The sequence below is a fragment of the Micropterus dolomieu genome, linkage group LG17 (genome assembly GCF_021292245.1).
Source record: "Micropterus dolomieu isolate WLL.071019.BEF.003 ecotype Adirondacks linkage group LG17, ASM2129224v1, whole genome shotgun sequence".
Classification (NCBI taxonomy): Eukaryota; Metazoa; Chordata; class Actinopteri; order Centrarchiformes; family Centrarchidae; genus Micropterus; species Micropterus dolomieu.
Window position 1 is genome coordinate 11,182,908 of NC_060166.1, and position 27,178 is coordinate 11,210,085.

The 27,178-nt window shown below is 40.0% G+C and overlaps 2 protein-coding genes across 4 annotated transcripts; one reads left to right on the forward strand and one right to left on the reverse strand.

The window, feature by feature from the left end:
* Positions 1 to 1,636: 1,636 nt before the first annotated feature.
* LOC123986374 (T-cell surface glycoprotein CD3 epsilon chain-like) lies at positions 1,637 to 7,080 on the reverse strand. 3 transcript variants are annotated; one of them, XM_046074588.1, is made up of 5 exons: positions 6,959 to 7,080; positions 4,461 to 4,646; positions 4,226 to 4,369; positions 3,903 to 3,955; positions 1,637 to 3,215 (listed from the first exon to the last, which is right to left on the reverse strand). In XM_046074588.1, exons 2-5 carry the CDS (start codon positions 4,612 to 4,614, stop codon positions 3,156 to 3,158), a joined length of 411 nt encoding a protein of 136 aa, XP_045930544.1. In that variant the 5' UTR covers positions 4,615 to 4,646; positions 6,959 to 7,080; the 3' UTR covers positions 1,637 to 3,155. The 3 variants fall into 3 exon arrangements, with proteins under 3 accessions (XP_045930544.1, XP_045930543.1, XP_045930542.1); XM_046074587.1 differs by lacking the exon at positions 6,959 to 7,080 and adding an exon at positions 4,980 to 5,164 and having other exon boundaries at positions 4,461 to 4,643; XM_046074586.1 differs by lacking the exon at positions 6,959 to 7,080 and adding an exon at positions 4,980 to 5,164.
* An 829-nt stretch (positions 7,081 to 7,909) lies between these two features.
* LOC123986373 (myelin protein zero-like protein 2) lies at positions 7,910 to 26,852 on the forward strand. The gene is made up of 4 exons (XM_046074585.1): positions 7,910 to 8,115; positions 22,392 to 22,561; positions 22,919 to 23,129; positions 24,363 to 26,852. The coding sequence occupies exons 1-4, from the start codon at positions 8,061 to 8,063 to the stop codon at positions 24,536 to 24,538; spliced, it is 612 nt and encodes a 203-aa protein (XP_045930541.1). The 5' UTR covers positions 7,910 to 8,060; the 3' UTR covers positions 24,539 to 26,852.
* Positions 26,853 to 27,178: the final 326 nt, after the last annotated feature.

The following is a 27,178-nucleotide window of genomic DNA, read 5'->3' on the forward strand; positions in this document are numbered from 1 at the left end:
ATGAACCCATACCCTGATATTTTTGGGGAGGTACGACTATTCACCAGAGTACCAGTATAATATATTGTGATCAACATGACATGAGCAATTGATAATGGAAATAGCAGACAGTTCATAATCATTTGCATGAATGTGTCAAAGCATTTGATGTGAACTAGATGATGTTGAGGTTGAACAAGTAGTGTTGAGTATTTCACTTCTGATCTGAGAAATGTACCAAAGCATCTGATAAACTGTGAACCGCAATCTCCCTTACCACCAGTAACCACAGGTGTCGCCAAATCAACCAGGAGAAAAATCTTTAGGATTATAACTTTAAGTACATTTCAGTGATAATACAATACTTTTAGGATTAAATTATCATATTTTTACTTTTACTTAAGTAAAGGATCTGATTACTTCCACCACCATTTGCTGTTCTTGTTGTTTTCATTACCATCTCATAAGGGTGAGAGTCTATCAGAGGTCTATTTCAGTCTGTTGAGCCAAAGATCCAAATAGATTAGAATATAGAGACACAGAGAGAGCAGTGTTAGAAAGAATTACACAACACAGGGGTATAGAGACGAGCAGAGAGAAAGGTAAAAAAGACAAGATAAAAGATGTATCAAGATAAAATAGTAACTAACAAAGAAGAGGAGGTGGAAATGGAGACGAGGAGGAGAGAAACTGTGAGTGACTTTAGAGGAAGTCTCCCCAAGTCAGATAATCTAATATCTTAAATTCTTTGATCACTGCTCGGAGTCTTTCGCCTTCCTCTTGACGCTGCTGTGACAAAGCTACAAGCGGTTTAAGTTTTCTACCCGAGGAAGACAAGAGAGAGATCAGTCAACGAAACTTACACAGCTCGGCTCAGAAACACAACCCTGATGAACCCACACACACACACACACACACACACACACACACACACACACACACACACACACACGCACACCAACATCTGACTCAATGCACGAGCACACACTTTCATGCACTCACACAGAAGCTCATGTGTACGTTGTGCACGGACGTTCACTCACACAACCGCATACGCTTGTCGAGCAGATGTAGGTCTGTGTGTGGGAACGGTTTGACTTAAGTTAAGAGGAGCACATTGTATACAACCTCCCCCCTTCCCCTCTACCTCTTTGTTTCTTTCTCACACAAACATACAGCAGATGTGATGTAGATGAAGATAACCGAGCAGTAAGTGTGGGAGTGTTTCCACTAAAGGCTACACCTTTGAGCTACATACAGTGTCATAGAATTATCAGTTATTATCAATTATTAGTAGTCTTCGTGAAGAAGAGAGACTGCATGGCATTTCCCGCTTTCGTTTCCATCAGCACAGATGTCCTCAGTCACTGCTGGGAAAAATGCAGTTGTAAAAACACAAAACATGACACAACATTTCCATCGTGTGCACAATAGATATAAAATACATGTATTTTTATTGAGAAATGTCAGATATTTCCAAAGACAGGATGGCATGTCACTCACACCTGAGAGCCTTTAGTGATGAAGACACAATGATGGTGATCGTGTGCTTGCGCATGCTACGGATATGAGCTGCAGGCTTTGAGGTCGCAAATAGTTACATCCGTCGAAGCATTTCAGTATTGCTTACCACCATGAGCGAAGAAGACAATGAGAACATTGTTGACTGTGGTTTATTTATTAGTGACACATGTTGAGGCCATTACAGTAACAAGAAAATTAACATGGCAGATTAGAATGAAAAAGCAAAAAAGAAACAACAGCAACCAATATTGCGCGGTAACATTTTACATGGCAGACAAAAATTAGCTCCTCTTTTTACAGTGTAATAACTTTTGATGACATAAACATAAAATATGTACAGAAAACAGGTACATCAGTATCTCTCTATCTGAAATGATTGTAATTGTAAGTTAAAGAGTTCTCCGCTAACTTGTTATATTAAAGGTTCAGTACACTCAAAGTACGATATATATATATATATACATATATAAAAATGCAAACTATATAGTTCGCATTTTTGGTGACACTGTTGAAAATTTTAATTCAATAATATATTTATTAACTATGACCTCAATGTTAGAACATATTTTTTTAATAAACACCAGTATGATGACAGTGTCATAAAAACTGAACCTTTTAGGCATCATAAAAGTGAACTTTATGGAGGGACTATGGATTGCATTTGACGGGTGTACCTAATGAAGTGGAAACCCAGTGCATATAAAAAAACAAACAAACATAAAGAACATTTTTTTTGTCACCTACCTCTAATCTTATATAGCCATGCTAATAGTTTTGGTTTGCGTGAATGGACATTTGTTTATGGTGCTCACAGCGTTGAAAGATTACATTTTAAATGGTCTAATGTACCCCACACAGCCCCGTCAGTTGTGCTATAGTACCCCTTCATTGTACCCCTTTTCTAGGAAAGGGATACATGTGGTGGCAATTTCACATTTCAGCCATTTATATCTCACTTATAGCTTTTTGTCTGCCATTTGCTTTCTAGTTTTCATGCACTCTCAAATACAACACTTTAGCGTATTACAACTGAGTCAGGTCAGGTCAGACTACGATCGCTGATAGAGTTGAGAGTTTATCGCGACAATAAATACACTGAATATTAGTGTTGCACAAATTTGTACTCCTGTTCCTGGGATTGTACTTAATTTCCTCATTAACACAAATGTGAGGATATATAATGTTTTATCAAATTATAATATAATTTTTTTTTAAATTAGCTTAGCTGTGTGTTGCAACCTTTTTAAGGAACCCTTGGTAAATTCTAATCTACAGCAACATACAGAAACAAAGCCCCCAGTACTCTGGATCATGGGGCATATTTCTTCATAAGAAAGTAGTCTTTAAGTAGTTTTACTCGTAATTTTTAAATACTGTGAGCACCACAAACTTAATACCACTCACCTCTGTTGTACAGTGGCGGCAGCCTACCTGGACAACTGAAACTTAAGCTGCTGTATCAAGCCAGGTAATACCCGGGGTAAGTGAGAGCATTTTTTTGTTTTTGCCATTTGGGTTAAACGATCCTTTAAATTGAGAATAACGAAAGACTGTGTTTGCATCCTGGAAGCATAAGTGATGTTCATGTGTGTCGTTTGTGAATGTTGTCTTGTCTTTAAACCAGTAAGCTGGCGCAGTCAGGCGACTTGTCTCTATCCCATCCTGTTCACGACAGAGTAAGCATCCTGGGAGATTGTGCGAGGGTTCAGTAACTGCCAAAACATGATATAAACAGCGTTAGAATCAATTACAGTCACATTACTCCTTAAAATGTGTGAAATGTTTCGTTTTATGATGGTCACACTTGCCTTCCAGGGGGATTAATAAACTTTGTCAGGCAGCAGATTTTTAATATGAAATTATTTTGATTCACAAAAACAGTTTGCAAAATTGGGAAATATACTAATTTGCTTTATATTGCTGAGAGTTCGATTTCCTTTTTTACCATGGATTACATGCTGGACTATTTCTTAGCCTGGCACAGTGACTCCCTGTAGTTATAAAAAGCACTTTTTGCACGGATAAAAACATACAATATACATGTATAATGAGTTACTTAGTGAGCTTTAGAGGTGCTGGTTGGCAGACTGTTTTTTTAAAACTGTTGACCAGAGCTAGGCTAGCTGTTCCCCTGCTTTCACTCTTTATGCTAAGCTAAGCTAACCATCGGTAGCATAGCTGTGGTATCGATCCCACAATCCCAAAATAAAAAAAATAAAAAATAAAAAAACAAATTTTAATGATCCTCTCTCATTTTAATTTTAATTCTAGGACAATATGATTTTTGATCTCTTTATGTTTTGTTAATTACAGTTTTTGGTTGAAACATAATTAAAGGTTATTTCTGTGCTCATACTCAAAAGAGTAAAATCAGATGAATGTAATGTCATGATCCCTACCTCATAGTCAGGAGATGGGACAGGTGGGGCCCGGCCTCCTTGACGAGCGGGAGCTACAAGACAAATGACAGAAGAATGTGTGACCAATCACTTGTGCTATCAGACACAGTAGCCTACTTACTTAACCGAATGCTGATTGTGCAAGAGTTAAAATCAAGTTCAAGTTCAAGTTAACAACACTTGTTGACCAAAGCAAAGTCAGTATGCATCAATACCTAAAGATGCACCGTGCTTCAGTTAAGAAAAGCACGTTAGGTCCCTTCTTAGATGGATATGTACAGTAGTGTAATGCCGTGTTATTTTATGATCTGCTTGATTCTTACGTTTGGAAGCAGGAGTAAGTCCAGTTGAGCTTTTCTGCTTGGTGCACCTGTAGATAATCATCATCACCAGTACTGTCCCGATCACATCCACAGTGATGGCCAGCCAAAACAACATTGCGTCCAGCTCATAACAGTTATCACACGCTGGGGGACAAAGAACAGCATTTGAACAAGTGATTTCTCAGTCAACTAACACAGATAGCACATCATCAGAAATCATGATTGTTTTACTCACCCTTTCCTTTCACGTAGAAATAATATTTTGTGTCTCCATATGTACAGTAAAATTCTTTCATATCATTCCCATACGTAAGTGTCATTGTTTGTTCTTTTGTTTCACTGTTATTTAGTGATTCGCCATGCCAGGTCCCCTCTTTTGGACAGGTCATTGTGAATGTGTTCCTCCAGAATGTTACTCCTCCTTAAAACACATGGACAAATGTTAAGTTACTTCAGTGTACTTTCTTGTAGTTTGTCATTTCATCAAGACCCTTCATCCTCATTACTTTTCAGGTAGAAAGGAACATGATCAGAAAGCTGAGGTTGCATACAGAAAAAGACACAACTCTTCAACACAGCAGTTAGAGCAGTTAAGGCGTATTTAAAAACAGGAAATTGGAGAAGTTGTTTTTGAAAATGCTGTTAATTGTCATATTCTTTGTCAAAATATGTTTTTGACAAATATGTTTATCTAAATATTAAAACTTTATGACTTTCAAATATGAAGTTAATTGAAATACAATACAATATTTACCTTCTTGAGCCTTCACGATAGCTGTGAACAGAAGGAGGACAGCGAGCACGGCCTGAACACCCATGATGTTGATTTTCTCACGATGACCTCTGTTATTTTTACAGTTTTTCTAGAGCTTTCTACTCTATTGATCAGATTTTTTAAAGGATCCACTGCAAGATGTAAAAAGCATCAATGCCTGACTGTTCCATATGACAAAAAGATTCAAGGAAGTAGACTTGGTGGTTTGCGCTCTGACTCTCTCTCTCTCTCTCTCTCTCACACACACACACACACACACACACACACACACACACACACACACACACACACATGAACACACACACAGACGCACACATTTGTTCTGCTATTCATCTCTTTGAAATAATGTATTCCCTAGCCCCTTACCCTAACCATAACCATCACACTACATGACTAACCGTAACTCTAACTCTCACCTTAACCTTATTGTAACATGAACCCTAAGACCATGTCTTAATTAAAGCATTTAGGTGAAGTCCCCACCGGGATATAAAAACATGAAACACACTCACACACACACCTTGCACCCCACAGGAAGCGTTTTTTCAAGATGAATTCACGGTTAAACCTCAAGATGTTAAACTGAATGAGTATGACATAGAAACACTTGTATTTATTCCTATTGATTCTTTATCAAAAATCAAACAGAGAAGTCATGAGTTATGTCTGTTTTTACTTATATTTCTATTACTCATTTATTATTCTGTTTTATGTTCTGTTACGCATCATGCTTTTCTGTTCAAATGTATTTTATTGTTTTTCCAGTATATTATTTAAATACTTACCATCTCTCTTTGAAAGCATGTTGGGAATATCTGATGGAAGTAAATGTACTTTACACAAATAAGTGATCAATCAGATCTTTATGACATTGTGATAATAAATGGTATGGTAATAATGCTTATGGCTCTCTTGTGTAGGTTTTACAGTAAAGTGTGTTTGCAGGGGAGAGCGGGGTGAGTTGAGCCAGTTTTTACTTGAGGTGTCTTTAAAGTGAGGACATGACATTAAGGTCTCCAACTAAAATATGTACATATATTTTAGGATGTGGTGCATCCCTGGGAATGATCCATTTGGATCGAAAATAAACTGATGTGAAATATGAGCGGTAAGTTGAGCCAAGGGAGAGGATAAGTGGAGCCACATGGAGGTCGCAGACAACAGTGTCATTTCATCGTACAAACTCAAATGCCAGGTCCCAACATTCAATTGCACTTAGCTAGTGAAACATTACTATGTACTAGTTGTTTCATATCAATTTATCGCTTTAAAGCCATCCTGTTTATCATCATGTCCCATCCACCTGATGAATGGACTTCCCATTTTGTGCCTCTCCCACTACTCTGTACAAACCAACAATAGGAGTTGAAGCCGGTTGAAGCCTGTTCCATTTATAGAAGCATGACATGATGGTTTCTGGACTAAAATGCATAATGTCACATCATTTTGGTGATGCATAAGAATACAACGTAAAATTACAGTAAAATACCTGACTCAACTTCCCCCAGGTCTTTTGGCTCAAATGACCCCGTCCCTGCCATTTTAACAAAATTGTGTCATCCATAAGTTTAAGGGTAACATCATGCTAACAGTTTGGCCTCATATTGTAACTTCCTAACACGTGTAGGATTTTCTCAAACCTTTCTGTAAGTGTTCAGACACAAGAATCAGGAGTCCTTGAACATAAAAAGTCACTTTGAAAGGCAAAAAACAACATTGCACATAATTCAGAAAGCGTGTGACAATTCAAGGCCGCACCGGCAGAGATTTGGAATATGTGGCGCTACCCCGTCACACCCTGACGCTCCACACGCGCGAGGACCCGCCCAACTTTGTTTTTGTTTTGTTTTTTAAAGCTCATCATTTTATATCACAGCTCATAAACTTATATGTTTAAAAGTTACAGAGCAAATGTCATGACTATTGACTATTGAGATTTGTGTGTGAAGTTAACATACCGTAACTGCAAACGCACTTGTCATTTCACAGTCACACACTTCTCCTCCATGAGATTAAACTCCCAATGTAAAGGACATTTGTTGAAATGTTAGCCATAAAAGCTGAAAACTGAATGTCATCGTCTTTGATCTTTCTGACAGGCTTCAGGCCAGAGTTACAGAGGGAGCGTGCATCACAGTGCAGCTCTGCCCCCAAGTGGTTCAAACCAGTACAGCAACAGCCAGTTTCAGACAGAACCAACTCCCCTTATACCTCCTGGTTTGTTTTTACAGTGAAGCTGAAACTGTTCATGTTCACAGATTCACTGGTTATTATTACAATTTGTTACCTGGTGAAGTGGAATTCCCCTTTAACCACATTTTCTCTGATAAACTAAAATTACTTAATTAACTGAATTTGACTTTTTAATTTAAGTTGATGATTAAGTCAACACATTTAAACGAATCTTCATAGACATTTAAACAAATGAAGTTTGATCCAGGAAGTCACACAGTGATAAAATTTAAACATATCATTAAAGCCTACAAAATGTTACATTATAAAGTGTCATGAAGTGCATGGATATATAGGCCTATGTCATGTTCTTTTATTGTATCGTGATACATCAGATCATATCACATTAAATCATAATTAGAGTATGCATGGTATGTGCATACACTATCTAGACAATAGTGATGAACCGTCCTGGACATGTGTTTGCGCATCAGCTTCGGTATGGCACCGCATATGAGACTGCGTTTTACGCAGCAACAGAACAGGCTGGGTGACCATCAAAAAAAATTGCCGGTTTTGGGTTTAACATGTGAGAGAGAGCTAGGAAGACAGCGAGCAGAGTGGACGACGTTGTTACTCCGCCCGGAAATGTGGTGGGAGGGCGCAGAAAAGAAATGTACGAGGGCAGCAGCGAGTTGGGACGCGTCTTTGGAGAGACAAGGTGGAGGAGAGGACGCTTAGCCAAGTGCACGTTTTTTTTTATCCCTCTCGAAAGGGTATCCACAGTCTCGTCGGCCGGGTTTTAAGTCTCTGTGAGTCGGCGGAGGTGTCTCAGTGGGTTAGTTGACTACTGGTCTCTTGGTCAGCGGACAGCCTGCCGTCCATCCAATGTGCGTAAAAGGGCTCAATTTCCTCACCGTCCTGTCTGGACTCGTAGCTTCAGGTGAGACCCAGGTTTAGTGTGTGTGGATAAACCGAGTGAAAAGATGATTTTAATGTGGGTGGTGTGTTGTTCGACACTTTAGTTGTACTGGCATTATGTGGTCTAGTGTGATTAATTCACGTGTATGTTTTCTATTTTTAAAAGTTATCCAATAACACATTGTTTTGATTGCTATATGTTCATCCAAGGATACAGTAGCTATATATAAATACATTCTCCAACAGTTAATAAACAAATGAAACGTCTCTACGGTATAAACTAGTCGGTGTCTGCTTGGTCATATCTGGGTTAACCAAAAGTTTACATTGGCAGTGTTTTTTCACGTCCCAGAAGTGTTCTTAAGACATAACAGGATGACCCCTCAGAGACGCCCCCGACAATAGAGTTTCAGAGTAAAAGAGATAACCCTGATTCTCTTTCCATTAGTGAAGGCTCCACAGGGACCCTTAACCGCCATCTCTGAGCGCCTGTCGTGCGTCATTGGGAAGTGGAGAATATGGCACGGTGACACCGCTGAAGAATTCCTGTTAAAACTATTTTTAAAAAGCCACAGCAGGGGTCACGATTTACAACATAATGACTTTACAGTATTTCAAATCCGCATTGTGTTTTGGTTGGATGCAACCTCACTCATTTCCTGCCTATTAATGTGCATCCGTACTTAAGTAGCCTAACTGGCCCACTGGACGCAGATAAGTCCACTTGCTTCCCGTGCACTGGGGTCCAGGATATGTTAGGTGGATCGTAACAACAGACACGCATAACAATGGAAATAAACATTGTAGACTACACTATATCCGATTGTTAGAGCTGCTCCCATCTAAACGTTGTAATGGCACTGCTAATGGAAAATGATTTAATAGCACAAATTGGTGCATCAGTGGCAATTCATTCAGCAGATGCCAGGTTGTTTAACCTTGAAGTAATCTGTGGCCATCCCAGTTAAGTGGATTATATTGATTGAACATGTCCATCCACTGCCAAAGCACCATGTAGGGATTCACTATAGCAAGCTGCTTATGTTTACAAGGAGCATGTGCCTGCAGATCAGTCACAACAGGCCGAGCAGGAGGATGGTATAAATATACTGTGTGGCTACAGAGGGATAGATAGTCAAAAAACAGTAATGTGGATAAAGACAAGCATGTTGGAACTGATTACAGCTCAGCAGCATCTCTGCTCTCATGTCTGTGTTAATGCTGTAATCACTTCCATTGCCTTTGGCTTTATTGTGTTGACAAAACGGCACGGCAAGATGAAACAAGCCAGCAGACCCAGCTCATTTTCCTGAGACATGCGTGGTATGAAATTGCAATTATGTGTGCAAAATAATTCAGATTCATAACCTCTCTTTTACCCAATACCCCTCTTTGCAGGCAGAGAGGGGTTATGTGACTTGAAACAGCCCACAGCTAATGTATTTACCCATCAGCCCTCCACTGTTCTGACTTGCCTTGCACTGATCAAACACAGTTAGTGTTCATTTGCAGACTTGCTGCAAAGAGCCTATATTCTTAAGGAGATATGATTTAGACCAAACAGAATAATCTCTCTCTCCTCCTGCTCCTCCAAACACTATCACAGCAAGTGTTGCAGTGGTAAAAATCCTTCATCGCTGTCAAAAATAAATGCAATGCTCCTTTGTGTATTTTGTAAAGTGTGTTTGGCAGGAGTTTTTAAGCAAAAATAATAAACCATAATTTGTGTCAGGATAGTTTCGGGTGCAATATTTTTGCTTTTCACAACACCGATTGTGTTCTAGAGCAGATGTGATCATTACCAGATTTGGACTTTTTAAAGTGTTATTTTTGTGGTGTGCTGGACGCAATGTTGAAACAGGATGATTGAAAAGCTCTGGTGTTTCAGGAGTCTCATGGAGGCACAGCCCAATCAAAAGGTCAGAATAAAAGGAAAACGTGTTGTCTCGGTAAAAACATGTCATATGTCCCCTTAAAGTGTTAATCTGCTTTTTAGAATAGTTGTAACCATACTTTGTGTATGTACCCAAAGTCGCCATCAAGTACAGTACACACAAAGATCCAGAAACCCAACCTGTAGTCCTGCGCTGGAATAATATTACATTGCGATACAGGATCCCTTTGGTAGACAGGGCCAAAAGATAAAAACAAATCCATATTGTACATATGCAAATTACCGAAAATAATAGACATAAAGTTAAGATGGAGCCTTTAGGGCCCCTGGTCGTCTGGGGCAGTTGGCCTCTTTATAAACACATTCTACATTGACATTTCAAAAAATGTAAATCAGTTAATTAATGACTTAACCCAAACATAGCTATTGCTGGTGTCTACTGACAGTTGTGTGGTGTGGTCCGTCTCCTCCACAACCTCACATTCCTTTAATAGTCAGACTCCCCTGGACAAATCTCCATTTTGAAGTAAGGAAAATGCCACGTTCAGTACAGAGAATCTGCATGTTCGTCATTGTTCCGTACTGGTATTTGTTATCGTTAATTGTTAAATATAATGTAATTTCATAGCAGCTTACATTTAAACGTTTTTTTCCCCTGTGTCTGACTTTGAAAGACATTTGGATTAAATCCTGGCAAAATAACAACTCAGCAACACACTGAGACTGGCTAATTAGAAAAGGAAACCTACGTTTTAACAACTTAGACCAGATTACTCTCATTTCTCACCTGTACCAAACATATACAGAGGCGAATCTAAATCTGTAATATTTTTTTTTGTGCTTCATCAAAACCACAAAGCTGTGGAACCCTATTGAGTTTGTGTCAGTTTATTATTGTTATTTGTCTCATGCCTTGGCTCAAATTGCCATGTGCTGGAAGGAGCAGGAAACACAAAACTTATTGGGCTACCAACTGTAATGATAGGAGAAATATGAGCCCCAATGGCCAGATGGTGGCGCTTTAATTAAGGCCCCAAAATACAATTTTTTAAAAAGGCCATGTTCCTCACACTGTAATTCTGATTGACTTGAAATTTCTCACACAAGTCCGGCTCAGAAAAGCCATGACAGATTTTTTGCCAATTGCATTGCATAATGTGGAAAACAGTAAAATCAATAGAACTTTGACTCGATCAACACCAAACAACGGATCTTTCAGTGTGATGATGAAACAAGTGTGTGATTGGCCTCACCCCTGTAAACAGAATTAAATTGCTCAGCTTTGTGGAGCCTGAAACCCTCTCGTTCTTGCCTGCGGCTTTAGTTTTGGCTGATCAAGCTACTTCCTTCGGTTGACAGAAAAAAATTTTGAACCTGGAATGGCTGCTTGCGGCTATATTTTGTTTTGTCTTCCTCTAGCATTTTCTTCTTTACCCAGAAACCTGAAATGCTCACAGGCTGACATGTGCCAACCTGTCCTGACTTTCAGGTTTAGCACTCGCATGCGCACTCACACGTATACTTGAACATATGTTTGTTGCTGACTGCAAACAACGTACCAGGTGCTTACACTGATTGTTTAGGCTTCAGTTTAACCCTGTTAGGTTTACAGCAGACAAGCAGCTCCTTGTATGTGTTACTGGGATATACCAGTTATCTCTCTGCCATGGTGTTGCCACAATAATAGGTCACTACTACAAAGCATTGCTACGGATTTTGACATACTCTAGGAGGATGTTTGGCCTTTGTGTTGGGTTGATGGGATTGCCTATGGTAGGGGTGTGTAGAGTTAACAATGACACGTTCATATGCAAGAACACACCAATCCCCAACACAGTGGGCTTAGGTCGCATCTGTGAAGTGTTTGAGTGTGAGAGCAAAGCACTCGCTGTGTGATGTTTAAAGTCTTGGGCTCCAAGTGTAAACAGGGATTTGAAAGATACACTTCTCGTTGAATTGAAAGTGTTTGTGTTTACAGATTCATCCGAGGTTTGCGTTCCTGTGCACACACACAGAGTCATCTGAATCTGTGCAAATGCATAATACTGCATATTTGTGAACACGGGTTACTGGTTGTGTAGTCACTTTCTTACAAACTCTGTTGGCTGGTCACTCGTTCTCAAAAACTCTGTTTAGAGGTAAGGTAAACAAGTAGATCTTCCTGTTAAAGAAACCTCCACTAGGATTACGGCAAATGGACTAAATCAACTGTTTCTACAGAATATCAGCAGTTCTTTCTAAGTCATATGATATGTAGAAAGCCAAGCAGATTTTTTGCCATTAGTTAAATATTTGTAATTAAATGCAAAGCTGTCATGATGACAGAATTTCACTGGCTTGGGAAGTTACTCTGTCTTAATTTCCATGTGCTACAAGAGTGCTTTTCTGGTTTTGGTGACTCTGGCACAATTGCAAAAAATAGCACGGCAGTCCATTATCTAGCCCGTTTATATCCTTAGTTATATAGTAGCTGCATGTGCAAGTAATGCTACTTTTAGCATTCTTTTAGCCCTTTTTCAATTATGGTCTGATGTGAATTAAGGCTCTCTAATAATTTAGCAATTCAAATTCTGTTACAAGTTTGTAACACAGGCTTTCCCTTATAAATTTATAACATTAGCCACTAAAAGCTACTGGTCACACCAAGACCAAATGCGGCTGTAGTAGCAAAACCCCTAACATTGTGTCCACACAGGAGGTGTAGCGTGAGCAGAACAGAGCAGCAGCAGCAGCTTCAGTGCTCCGTCTGTGTCTAGGGTGAAGGATGCGTTCAGGCACAGGAAGGTAAGGTTTTGGCAGCGATCAGAGCACAACACACAATCACTGTAGTAACATGTGTAAAATGAAAGTAAAGAGAGAGCAAGTGAAATGAGTTGTTTTGTAGCCAGGATTGATTAAAAAAGACGGATCAGTTCCATCAGATGCATGTGAAACACTTTCTGTGTAGACACGCAGTCAGGGTATAGAACTGAGCAGGGCTACTTAATTCATCTCGTCACCTGTAGGAAATGTAAACTCTAAGTTAAGATCTTTATTCATGCCCCTTTAAGGCAGAAGGCAAAGAGAAGTGGTCTTTAACTCCTCCACAGTGTGGTTTCTGATCTGTGTATATATTGTCAGTAACTGACTTATTCATCTGCTCAGGAGCAGAGGTGGAAGTCACAGTGGGACTGGATTCGCTCTGACTCAAACCACAGCAGGACACTAAGCATATGGCTAGTCTAGCTTTGTAGTAAACATGTGAAACTAAGGTTGTCTTTTGAGTGTTGGACCGTCCGTCCAACAGAAGCCGGTGGGTGTGTTGAATTAAAATGTATGCGTTGGAGCCCCCCTCAGGAGTTTGTAATCCTGGGAGAAGTTGTTGAGTCAGCTGCGAGGTGGGAGTGGAAGAGGTTTGATGGATTAAACTCTTATCCTCACTCACCCGCTACATGTTTCCTCAGGACACTGCCGCCTGATGAATTACAATTGGCCTGGAGGAAGCAGGAGGGGGAAGAGAGGGAGAGGAAGAAAGAGTTAGAAAAAGAGATTGATGCTTGGTCTGTGTTGGAACTGACCTTTAGAGTATATTCAAACAGGTTTTAGTAGTTTTCTAAAGTCTGGTATAGTTCATAGGTATATAGGTTTAAAAGCAGAAAACGAATAGTAAAGGCTGAATGAAAATTGCAATTTGTGGCATTTTCATACAAAGAAAAATGTCAGTGTTTTTTTCTATAAAAAAAGTGATTCCCCATAAATCAAGTTAATGAAAGCTTTTAGGTTTGCTGTTCTAAACGGCTAGTGTCTGGTACATCTCTCTGGTAGTAATACATTATATACCTCAGCTTCATTAGGAGATATATGCATGAGCAAAGACAGTCACCAACAGAACATCGATGGGAAGTCCCCCCCACTCTGTTCAGAGAAGAGAAAGATGTAGTAGCTGGTATGTGCATGTGTTTACTCGTATCATACTGGCACTCCCAAAACCATGTGCATGGTGCATTACTCTTCTGGGAAGGCTCCCAATCAACCACAAGAGCATCAGCGAGGTGGCTCGCAGTCGGTGTTCCAGTTCATGCCCAAGGTGTTGGATGGGGTTGAGGTCAGGTCTCTGGGCAGGCCAGTGAAGTTCCTCTGCACCACTTCTTTACGAACCTGGCTTTGTGCACTGGGGCATTGTCAAGCTGAAACAGGAAAAGACCTTCCCCAGACTGTTGATACAAGCATCATGTTATTTTGTAGCACACATATTTCTTTTAACTAGAACTTAGGGGCCCAAACCATTGAAGAGATACTGCAGAGTTTTCAAACAAACACACCCCTGCCTTCACTGCTCCTTCAGAAGCTCCACCCCCCCAATATTTTGTTTAAACCTCCAGTGTGTAAGAATCTATTGACATAAATGCAATATAAGATCCATATCTATGTTTTCTGTGGTGTATAAAGATCTTACATAATGAATTATTTTTTATTACCTTAGATTGAGATATTTCTATCTACATAGCCGCGGGTCCCTCCTTACATGGACATCACTATGTTGTGCTGCTATGTTTCTACAGTAGCCCAAAACGGACAAACTGCTCTGCAGAGCACATTTCATCACTACGTTCTTCTTCTTCTTGTAGAATTCTGGCAGTGTAGACGCTCATCACTATGTTGAATACATACATTCAAAGAAGAAGAAGTAATATACAGCAGGGGTTGGAAAAGAAGTTTTGCATCGGAGCAATTTTTTTATCCATTAGATGGTGGGTAAGAACATAAGACAATGTTTTAAATGAACATTATCTTGTTTTGTTAGCTCAGTTGGTAAAGTGCAAGACTCTCAACTAGAAAGTTGCATGTTCGATCTCACATCAGGATATTTTTCCATCAACCCACAGGCACTTTTTCATTTCTCCAGTATCTCCAGGCGGAGGAAATTTTGGGGAATCGCGTTTTCTGACGGCGATTTCAGAGGTGTGTGAAGCAGGCAACAGACTCTTTTTAATGTTGTTTTTCAGAATTTTTCAAAGTAAAAGCTCTTTACCAGATATTATTACTCGCGGGCAGTTTTGGTGAGGGTCCATAATCACAGAGAGAAGTAACGTATTTCCATTTGTCATTGTTGTACTATGCCTTTGACTAGACAGTTGGTTGCAATTCACAACTTCACCGCTAGATGCCACTAAATCTTAGACACTTAACCTTTAACTATGGCAGAATCCACAGTCTGCTTGCCCAGGGCACGTTAGTCTCAATAAGGTGGCATGTTTTTTGCAATACTGTAGAAAGTGTGAAGTGTGACAATAAGCAAAGCTAAGGTTACTCATGTCCAGCAGAAACAGAGCAACCTCGGAAATCTCTGAGGTTTGTCCAGCATTGAAACATCTCACCGATATCAACACACCTTTACCTGCTCATATGACTTGTTTCACAATTTGTACTCATCAGACCTTTCCCTCATTCTCGCTCCTTCTTGACAGTGCCTGGAGTCCCGGATTGAATCCAGCATGTTCCTTGTTTAGAACTTTCTCTCTCCCACTGCTCCTGTGCCTGAGCGTGCTACCGCCACCTGTTGCTAATGTGGGGGGATCGCTCAGGCTCGCCACTTTGTTTGTGTTACATTTACTGAGGCAGCGCTATTTAGGAATTTCACAAAAAGTGTTTTGGATTAGAACCGTATAGATTTAAAACAGCCCCAGAAAATTTGTGAACACATGCCTTTGGGCATACTTTGTGTTTGTGTTTTGGCACGTATCTACATGTTCATGACTGAGTGGAATGAATGGAAAAATGTATGGAGAAGATATAGTGCACAGTATGTTACACGCAGTTGTGTCCATCTCAGGGGTTCCCTCCTATTACACCACTCATCACTCCCCCACTCGCTCAACTCTGTGTCCTCCTCTGCGACCACACTGTTACCTGAACCTACTATTCCCAGCCCTCAGTCCAGTCTTGCATGAAAGACAGGCCTTGTTAAAAAAAAAAAATCAAACTGAAAACTAAACTGGGCTTGTGAAACCTCTCACAAAGGAGAGAAGAGGGTCTTTGAAATCCACTGAGCTCTTTGTGTGTCCTGTCCTAAGTGTTTCCTCCAAAACCGGTGCAACTGAGAACCAGGTTTCCTCCGACAGTCTCTTTGTTTCTGAGGCATAATGAAGAGAGGAAAGGCACAAACACACATCGTCTAGGAAATAATGTAATGAAACCAATTTCCTGATTTAGGGAGTTGTGCCTTGCTTGATTTTTCTGCAGCGTTTCTTCCCCTTTATTAAAGTCCAAGAAGGCTTAACATCCTCTTGGCAAATGGAAAGACTTTGTCTACAGTATATACTGTAAAGGAAATACTTAAACAGTGATTGGTAGCCCCATGGTGCCCCCCATGGTTATCATGTACTATGCAAATATAAAAATAGCTCTGTAAGTTCTGCTTTCCCTATTTATAAATCTGCATAATTATGAGCAACTGCATCAACACACCCTCAAGCTATAAGGCGACACAAAAACTTTGATGAAGATTTTGATGGTGCAATAAGGCAGGCATGGTTTCTTCATTCTGTGGATTGTTTTTAAGACATTCAAAGAAAATATTTAAAGAATATTTACTGAGCAGGTCTGACCCAAGTTCAATAAACCATTCCTATCTGCAGTGCCAAACACACCCAGAAGGGCCTGAAAATGCTTGGTAACGTTATCTAAATAGGATTATAAAATCTGATTAGATAGCTCTGTTTGGTTTTTTGTCTGTTAGTTGGCAGAATATCACAGAAAGTTGAGCTGAAGTGTTGTGGAAAGTTAGGCATTGGTCCTAGGAAGAAGTGACACTTTCTGAGTGCACTGTCCAATATGGCAGCCTTGACAACTGACTGCTTCCCCGAACAGCAATTGTTCAGTCTTACTTCAGCAACTCTAACTAGACAGGGCTGATGTAAGAGCGCTACTCATGATCTAAAGAGCTTGGAGAGCGGTGTCTTTTTTTTTTTTAAATATCCAAAACCAATAACACAAGAGCAGCCTTGTAAGGAATGGATTATTGCATTTATCTTCTCTAACGGAGATTTTAGCATGTCCGTCTAACTATCTTTATACATACAGATGTAGCATCTAATGTGGGGTTACATGTTAGGCCTATATTAAAAAAAGCGCTTTTCACAAAAATCACATCCACTGTTTAGTATTTCCCCACTGTGTGAGGGCCGACCCTGAATGCTGTTATAGTAAACTTACCTTAGCAGCTCTGCCCTGCTCTTTTTCATATGGGCAAGTTTATACTCCAACAACCCCAACCAAACTCGTATAGTCAAATACATTGTGGCACAGGTGTAGCTTAGTGAACAGTCAATTCTGATCAATAAAAAATAAATCTTAATTGACCTCTCACACAAGACATGCTTCAATTTAAAGTAGATCTTAAATCAGTTTCTGTGTTGTTTTTTCACTATATCTGGCAATGCGAGACTAAAGACACTGTAAAGCATGGTAGAGGTTATGCAGTTTTAAACCTGCCTACACTCTCTGACATTGGGTGAAATATATGGGCAGGTCAAACACTGCTTGATATTTTTTCTGCCTCTCTGGGAGGCATTTATACAATTTTGGGATGACTGCCAAGCCAAGCAAACCTAATCACACTTCTGTAGGCTTGGTTTGATATATATATTTTTTTCAGATGAAAGAATTTTGTCTCTTTGACTTCAGACCGACCAGTGGACCACTGCAGTTTGTAGCAAGTAGTGTTGACAGGTAGAATAATGTGAATTAAAGGTTCAGCAAGTTTATTTTATTGAGATATATTGAACAAATTGACATTTTGGACTAATGCCAACAAAGGTACATCTAATAGTAAATGTGTGCTTGTGGATGTGTGCCAACATTGAGCCCCCTGAGAGATGCCAAACCGACACGCACATGTGCGTGTACCGTAGGTGAAATCCCACGTGAGAAAGTCTTTAATTGTTGCTGTAGAAGTTTTAAGGTCAAGCAATAAGACAGAAAAAAGTTAACACACTTTACCCAAAGACTCTAATTTTGTCTTTTTAATGACAGGTGAAGAGTGTGTCAGATCCCCTTCATAAGTTTCACAAGGGAAATATGTAATATGAGTAGAAACACAATCTTACTGACGAATAAGATTAGTTTTTTTCCTGTACTAAAATTAGATTTTTTCTTTTCTTTTCTTCAGAAAACTCAGAAGTTACAAATGTGCCAACATGACAGACCTCAGCATGGGGACGGAGCCTTTAAATCACTTAAACATATAAATCACCTACTACCTTTAGCAAGATCATGAAAGATATACGCTTGCAAGTTCATACTAATTGTTTCTGCATAAAATGTGTAGTTTTTGGAAATAAACATCTAATGACCCTGTCTTACATTGTTCTGAAAGTGTTCTGCAACAATAATATTTGAAACATAATTAGGATGGATCCATGTATTTGTCTGCACTCTGGCCCTGCCCTCCTCTGTAGGGTGCATAACTTGATCTTAATAAGCTGTGAAAGCTCTTTCTCTCTCTGGAAGCTGGGTGTGGTCAGCGCTGGCCGGACAGGATGTTCAGATATAAACAAGTGAGCGACTGGACAGAGAGACATGCAGGATTACAATAACGGACAGACAAACAAGCATCTCCTATGTTATCTTCTCCTTACAGACTGCAATTATGTAGAAGAATACGATTTCCATGGTGTTATCCTCTAGCTCCATCCATACAGCACACACTCCTTCATCTTCCTGCTGTTGTTCATCACTTAAACTCATTTCTGCTTGTTTATCTCTCTTCTCTCTTTCTCTAAATGAATTAAATTCTACAGTCTTAATGTCTCCGGTCATGTAATGGCATGCATCCTCCTCAGGAATTAGTGCCTGCTAACGACCAATTAAATAGTGATCACGCACTTTTAGCCGTAAGGACAAATTAATACTGTAATTGAGGCACTGTACATAGCCCTAACTGTTCTGTCATTCTGCTAATATCCTTTTGCCTTCAAAAAGGCCCAATTAACATTAATTCTTAATCAGCTCAGCTTGCGTCAAAGGATGCCGTAGTTGAAAGCGTGTGACTTTTTTTGTTGTTGAATGGAGATTAGCAACGCTTATTTGAATTCATGTACTGTAAATAGACTGGTTAAGGGGAAAAATTTGAAATGAGGTGTTATGGCCTGGAGGACCTGCTCTCTCTCCTGATATTTGAAGCATGATGAATCATTTCAGCATGAGCTTTTAAACAATTTGGTAGAGGAGGATATTCATTGCACTATACTGCTCAGCTAATCCTCTATGTGCGCTACTCTCTGAAATAAGGATGTTGAAATGGAGGGGTTGGATGCTGATAATAAACGAAATTACAGCGATTTACCTCTTCTCTGCTATGTATAAACCAGACCAAGAGTACAGCTATGCTAGTGGGTCTGAAGGCTGCACTATAGCAGAGATTTGGGCTAAATGCTAATGCCCAATGTATATAATATTACCCATATACCAATTAGCATTTGTTGATTAGCTATAAACACAAAGTACAACTGGGAATGTCATCAGTTTTGCAGGTCTTTGGTCATAAACCAAAAGTACTGGACAAATTAAAATGTTGACCTGATGATGGCGCTAGATGAAAACTTAAAGGATCGCCAATATACTTCATAATTTCATCTTGAGAGATGCCTGAACCAATTTTTTGGCCTTCTAGCCAATAGTTGTCGAGACATTTCACTCAAAACCCAAATATGTGAACCAAGATGATATCAGGAGGGGTCACCAAAAGATTCATCTTCTGGGTGTCATGAATGTCTGTACGAAATATCATGGCAACACGTCCAACAGTTCAGTCTGGACCAAAGTGGCTAGCATGCCTAAACACAGAAAACCGTGTATTCCTATTTTGAAATTAGAGGCACTTAGAGGTACTTGTTAACCAGAGCAGTAGTCATTTCTTTGACATTATATAACACTTTCTGTCCCCACTCCTCCTCCCCCACTTCATTCACTCTCTTTATCTTTGTCAACCTTCACGTGGAATATGAGACATTTAGCGGGTGGCTTTGACTCTTTTAATAGGTTTTAACACACACACACACACACACACACACACACATACACACACACACACACACACACACACACACACACACCACACAAACACAAATGCTTGCAGTCAAGCCAAGCAGGGAGTCATTACTGGCTGTACTGATAGAGCCAGCACTGATCTTATCTGCCTAATGAATATCCTAAACACTGGCAGTTTAATCCACTTGCTTCAGTGTTCCCAGTGCCAGGTAGACGAGGAAGCGAGACAAAGGTGGAGGCTTGTTCCCTTTTAAGTCCATCCACCGAAGCATTATTCTGAATACAAAAAGTTAAAGTCTTATTTTTCTAATGTCTGCCAGTGGGGTAAGATTTGCAATAACATATGTCTTTTTAATTCAAGAAAAGTACAATTTTCAGTCTGAAAAAAGACCCAGAGATTTACAAAGATGGACATTTCTTGCAGAGTGTATTGCTCACTCATACACACTCTTCCCAGGTTTCATCAGGCTCATTTAAAACACATTAGGCTGTTAGAGCACTGTCAGGGCCCAGTGATGAGAGAGAAGCATGGGGCCGTCTGGTCGCCCCGCTCTCTCATCCCAGCCCACAGGAAACTCTCTCCAGTCTGATAAAGAACAGAACATGCTGCCCTAGAAGCCAAGCCCCTGCTGAGATTTCCCCAGATACCTCTTGCCTTAATGCTCACTGTATTTATGATGCAGGGGTAGTGATATGGCTCAAATCGCCTTCCATGGACTTACGCCCGGAACCCACCTCAAGTCCCTTATCCCACATTATAAATAGTAGAATAGAGCTTTACCCACATTTTTAGCGTTTAAATTCTTAATTTAATTCAAATCCATTATAGTAAGCTCTATGAAACTGCTGCAAATATTGTGCAACCTTTTTTTAATAATGGGCAGCTAGCAGTTGCATCTTATCTAGTTTATATCAGACTACAGAATAAGGCTGATTGCATCAACAAAAAGTTATTAGTTCATATAAAACTGAGGCTTGGGATGAAATGGTGTCTGTCAGATTGACGTGTCTCAGATAGTCAGAGCTCTCATCAAGGATTTGGCTTGTTCTGCAGGTTCCTCCTCTTGAGACTCAGAAAAAAAAAAGGTTTTAAAATTTGATTTCTTTAACATAATTCCAGTAATTGAGATGTAAGAAACAAAAATTTATTTCATTTATGTTTTTATCACCAGTCCTTTGTAGGGGAAATCATGTCTAATTTGACACAAACAAAATACATTATAAGCCATAAATATGCGGCGCACAGTGGTCCTGTGGATAACACTGTGGCCTCAGAGCTAGAAGGTCCCGAGTTTGAAAATCCCGGTGGAGTTTGCATGTTTGAAAACTGACTTGCCAGGTCTCAAGAGGATATACAGTATGGAGTGTGCTACCCTCTTGGCTACCCTGAGCTCACTGTGGCTGTTAGCTCTGCAGACGCCGTGTACCTGGGCATTGACTTGAATAAGGCTAGACACAGCTCTTGATATTATTCAGGTGTATAGAGCTCTCTCTATAAATAGACCAGGTGATTTGGACTAGACAGCCGGCACATTAACTTCCACCGAGACTCACTGGGTTGCTTTAGAATAAGGGTGGATCTACCTCGATAAACAAGACTATGCAATCTCGGGGAGATGAAGACGTGATCGCCTGGTACCTGATGTGATGTTGACTGGCTGCCAGACTCAGCATTAAGCATGTCTCTGTCTGGGACAGTGCATGCGTGTGTGTGTGTGTGTGTGTCTGTGCAGTGTATGTGTGCGTCAGTCCATGCTGGGGAGCTCAATCCATCATTGTGTGGAAGAGTCAAATCGTTGCCAATATCCCCCTCCGTTCTTCCAGTCCATTCATTTTCCATCTAATAAGTCTACCATGTACTGTAAAGATTGATATACTCCATATCCATATTAGATACAGCAAATTTTCAATTTCAGCCCCCTCTCAGCTGCAGTAGTGTAGCTAAAGTGGCTATTAATCATTAATCTTCACAGATATGGCCTGCTGATCTGATCTTTCAGGATGTATTAAAGCAGTTCACTCATTGATCCCAGATCTGATCATGTACTTTGAGCATTCGGACCAATCTGAGGGATTTCAGTATATACTGTAATATTTGTGTCTAATACAGTTACTGTGACAACTTAGATTTTTCTTGCAGCAGCACTGCGTAGGCAGAGATAGGGTCACTGGGTACACTGCATGAACTCCCCAGGCAGGATTTACTGATGATGGTGAATTCATAGCGCATCTGTTTTTCATTGTATTTTTGTATATGTATTATAGTTTCTTTCACAAACAATTTATAATATATATATATTGATTTTTCTCTTTATGCCCTGCATTCTGCTGTTGAAGTAAACTCTGCTGCTGTGCCATATGTTTGCATATTGCAGGCGTGCTGCAGGTCAGCGGGATGCGTATATACACATCGGGGGACATGGAGGCGGTCAACGGGACGGATGTTCGTCTGAAGTGCACATTCCAGAGTTCCTCCCCCATCAACCCCAACACCATAGTCATCTCCTGGAGCTTCAGGCCATTTAAACCAGGCCAAGAAGAGTCGGTGAGTGCATGTGTGCGTGCGTCTGTGTGTGTTTGTGAGAAAGTGCGATCAAAACCTCAAACCTCCCTCATTGTGTCAGGGAGCATCCACCCCCTCAGCAAACTGAGAGAGGAGTCGGTGAGTCATCAGACTCCCTATAGAGCGTCCAAGACAGCCTTTGTGAGTCTGTGTGTGTGTGTATGTGTGTGTGTGTGTGTGTGCATATTGAGAATAGAGAGAAAAAGAATCAGCAGGTCTGGTGTTGTCTTTCTTTCTCTGTGAGAATAAAATACCATCCTTCCCCAGACTCAGTTTGGTATGACTTTCTATCTGTGACAATCCAAACAGTCAAATTGACCTATTGATTTCCTCTTTTAGGTGTTCCACTACCAGCAGCGACCATATCCTCCTCTAGAGGGCATTTTCAGGAAGCGTATCGCTTGGGCTGGTGATGTCATGGGCCGTGATGCCTCCATCATACTTCAACAGGTCAAGTTCACCTACAATGGTACTTACATCTGCCAGGTCAAAAATCCGCCGGATGTCCACGGCACGGTTGGTGAGATTCGACTCCGTGTGGTCACCACAGGTCAGCAAGGAAAACATATTTACATTTACATGTCAGAGAAACCACTCAATCATTCTTTGAACTAATTTTAGAATGGATGTTGTTTGGTTCGATGTAGTATACATTTCATATTACAGCACTGACACATTTTAAATAAAAAGATTGCAAATGTTACAGACATATTGACCTTAAAAAATAAACAATTAAAAGGTTATTTTCAATAGTCTGTAAACAGTAGTTGAAAAAGGAGGGTGCTACAGTAAAGGTACAGCCTGTACTGTGACATTTGGTTATCGTATTCATGATTCAATGACTGATTGTAAGATGCATTAATCAATTATTTTAGCTTTAAATATTAAACAGGCAACAATATATCAACAAGACTATGGGTCTACAGTTAAGTAGTAAATGTACCTAGGCACAGTGATGCTTTGAGCTAATGTTAATGGTAATGTGCTCACAGTGTCAATGCTAACGTGGGAATGTTTGGCAGATATAATGTTGCCATGTTCATCATCTTAGATAAGTGTGTTAACATGCTAACATTTGCTAATAACATTTGCTAATTAGCACTAGAAAAAAAGTGCAGTCGAGGCTGATGCTATCATTAGTTCTACATAAAGTCTTTAGTCATAAACAAAAGTATTATTTTTTTAGTATTAAATTTTGACCTGATGGTGGCACTAATGGAACAGTCAGGAGATTTATTACAAATAATCCTGTGGGGTACATGGATCTGTGTCCTGTTTGATTGCAATCCATCCAATAGTCGTTGGAGACATTCCACTCATAACCAGAAATGTTAACCTCATTCATTACAATGCATCCTGTGGGATCCACGGATATCAAGTACCAGTCCATCTAGCAGACGTTGACATATTTCACAGGATTAGTGAAAATGTAGACCTGCTGAGGATCAACAAAGTTGCTAGGCTTCATCCTCTTGGGACAATGAATATTGCTACAAATATTATGGCAATCTATTTGGTGACTGTCAAAGACATTTCACTAAAAGCTAAAAATGTCAATGTACTGGTGGCCCTACATGAAAGGTCGAGGGATCAACAAAATCATCTTCATTCTCTGGGGACAATCACTGTCTGCTGACCAAACCATTAACTAAGAATGAAAATATTCTTTTCTATTTGTAACAGCTCACTGCTGCACAATAAAATGCCTCTGAGCAGCGACGGCAATTTTGGTTTATCAAACAAGCACATGCAGTCTACATTTCTGTTTCCTTCTCCCCTACAGCTTCTTTCTCAGAACTTCTCCTTCTGGCGTTGGGCATCGGGGGCGGTATAGCCGCTGTGGTCATCCTCCTCATCATCATTTTGTCCTGCAGGAGATGCAAGAAGAGGACACAGAGACAGAGGGAAGGGAACGAGGAGGCTCCCAGTAAAGACACTAAAGACCCCACCGTGTGGTAAGACCAAGAGAAAGACAAAGGGAGCAGAAGAGATGGCTAGAGAGAGGAACAGAGGAATCACACACCTTCTCTCTCGCTCTCCATCTAACTCTGGGGATCAGGCTTGTGGTGCTCCTTCTTGGGGCCTGGGGCTCTTTCCCTACTGGACACTTCACTTTCTACTTCCTCTCCAATTGCAGTCTTTGAATCCGAGATCTGGACCAGTTGATGGGCAGCTGTCCTTAACCAGACATAAATTGAGAATGTGCCTTCGTGTAGAAAGCTGTAGATGCAGAACTTTAGCCAGACTGCTGTGTTTCTTTTACATCACTATGTGCCTTTTCATTTCTTGAGAGAGAACTGTTATCGGTTCATCTTTTCCTGTCCAGCTAAACGGGCGTCCAAACAAATTTCCTGTTTAGAGTAAATGTTTAGAACAATGGTGTATTCCTGCTGTTTATTTTCAGACTAATACATTTCAAACAACCAACATACCAACATAGACAAAGCACTTGTTTAATATATTATTTCAGAAAACGACAGAAACCCTAGAACAATGAATAAACAGTTTCCTAGCTTCTACTGAAATTCAGTTTCTATTACCAGATGATGGGAAACATGAAACCCTGTATTTACAGTATCAGCTGCCTAATGTGGTTCTTCTGAATCCAGGACGATGCTGTTGTACATTCCTGTTTTTGTTTTCGCGAAGTTATATCGCTCTATTTGCCTGACATTCTGTGGTGTTATTAGCCTGATGCTGAAATAATCAAAAACTGATGGAGAGCACTTGTTGGAAACAAACATTTCATATAGCACTTTTGTAAAAATCTTTTACTAGCACTTAATTAATAGCAGTATCAATTCTAAATTTCATAAACAAAGTAGCAAATTGTTGTTTTTTTTTATCAAGCAGTCGCCTCTCGGGTGGCCGAATGCATCTTTTTTCTGGGCACATGACTTGTTTCTCTCTTGATGTTTGTTTCTCTCTTGGGTTTTCAGATCTCTATTGCAGAGAGACTCTGTTACTTGTTAGAGTCAAAATTGGGTTGCAATAACTCACTGCATGCACCACATTTTCATTCAGACTTCAAACTGAATCTTTCATTGAAAAACCTGGCAAAGGAAAGAAATCCTTTCACCAAAATCAGATGCAGACATGTAAACAGTGATTTTGATCCAACCTTTACTCTGAACTTTGGACGATTTAACACTGTGTGAGGCTAACCCTTTGACCCCGTTGCTGTGTTTGCGTTCATCTCCAGTGTGTGCAACTTATGCACATGCATGTACATAAATAATTCACGAGTGTGTCATGCATGAATTCATTTGTGTGTGTTGCTCTTACCTCCCCCTGGTAAGAGGGGCATGTCTCCCTGTTCCCTAAGTGAAGAAAGTTGAGTTTGAAAGTTTCCGAATAAGAACAAAGAGATTAGAGTGATGCGTTTCATGAAGATCAAGGCTTTGAAACAGGATCAAAGTATAGTAACTTTACTTTCGAGAGAGTCCAGAAATATTCATATGAGGAGCGAAATGCTGGATTAAACCAGCAGCGCTTCAGATGTGTGGCGCACTGCAGTCCTGGAGCTAGTTTGGCTTTTTTCCTAAAGGGAAGGGGGTTGTGTTCAATAACTGTCCGTTGTTTTAGTGATGGATCTTGTTAAGTGTGGGATGTCAATACCAAAATCAGCCCCAAACTAAAGTAGTAAGAATGACGGTGTTTTCTGCCATAATGAGACATAATAAGAACAAGGAGGATCTGTTGGATCGTCCTTCCTATTATAGTTTTACAATTCAGAGTCATTGGGGATCTTGTATTTCAGTCAGTTATGGACGCAACCATGGTACCTGCCAGTCTCAGAGAACTTGTTAAAAGCATGTTTTTCCTGTAGGCTGAGGGGCTTGTCACATCAGATTACTTGGATAAAAAAGCTTGAATGTGTTGTTACTGCAATATTGTCTGAAAGCCAAATACAGGATCAGTGAGCGAGCAACCGCATGCACGCACCTGTCCTGAGTGTTGTGTGGGAGCGGACAGTCAGATCTGAAACCTTTGATTGAAAAAATGTCCTTGAGAGCCTGTTTTCACTCCATGCGTCTGTGAATGCATCACGTCTACTAATGAATGACTGTAATACCTTTTTTCCTTTTCATGACAGAGTTGTGTATTTGTGATGTAATACTGAGTAACTTGTTTATAGATTTGTCTTTTTTGTGTGTGAGTGTTATTTTAGAAAATGCAAGAAGTATTTTGTCATGTTGTTTAAAATGTCGCTGCACGTGTTTGTTATAGAGCTTTTATAAGAACCGTTTTCTAATAAAAATGCCTTTGACCACATCATGTCATGTACATTCCGTCACACAAAGGCCATCTGAGAAGACACTAGTTGGCCCATGAAAAAGGGAATCGCACACAACTTGGCAAGATTTAATGTAATTCATCTATTATGTAAGAGAGGTATCTTGTTATCCACCATTTATTATGTATCATTATCTTGAATGCACTCCAGTTGTGTGCTTATGATGTCTGTCTGCAGCGCTCCTCACTTGTTTAGCTGCAAGCATTACTGCAGTGAATTGTTGTTTAATTTGTTGCACGTCTAGTATGCTTACGCCTGCCTTTGTGACTTCAGTTTGAGTTTGCTTGTTTGTTGGATGATAT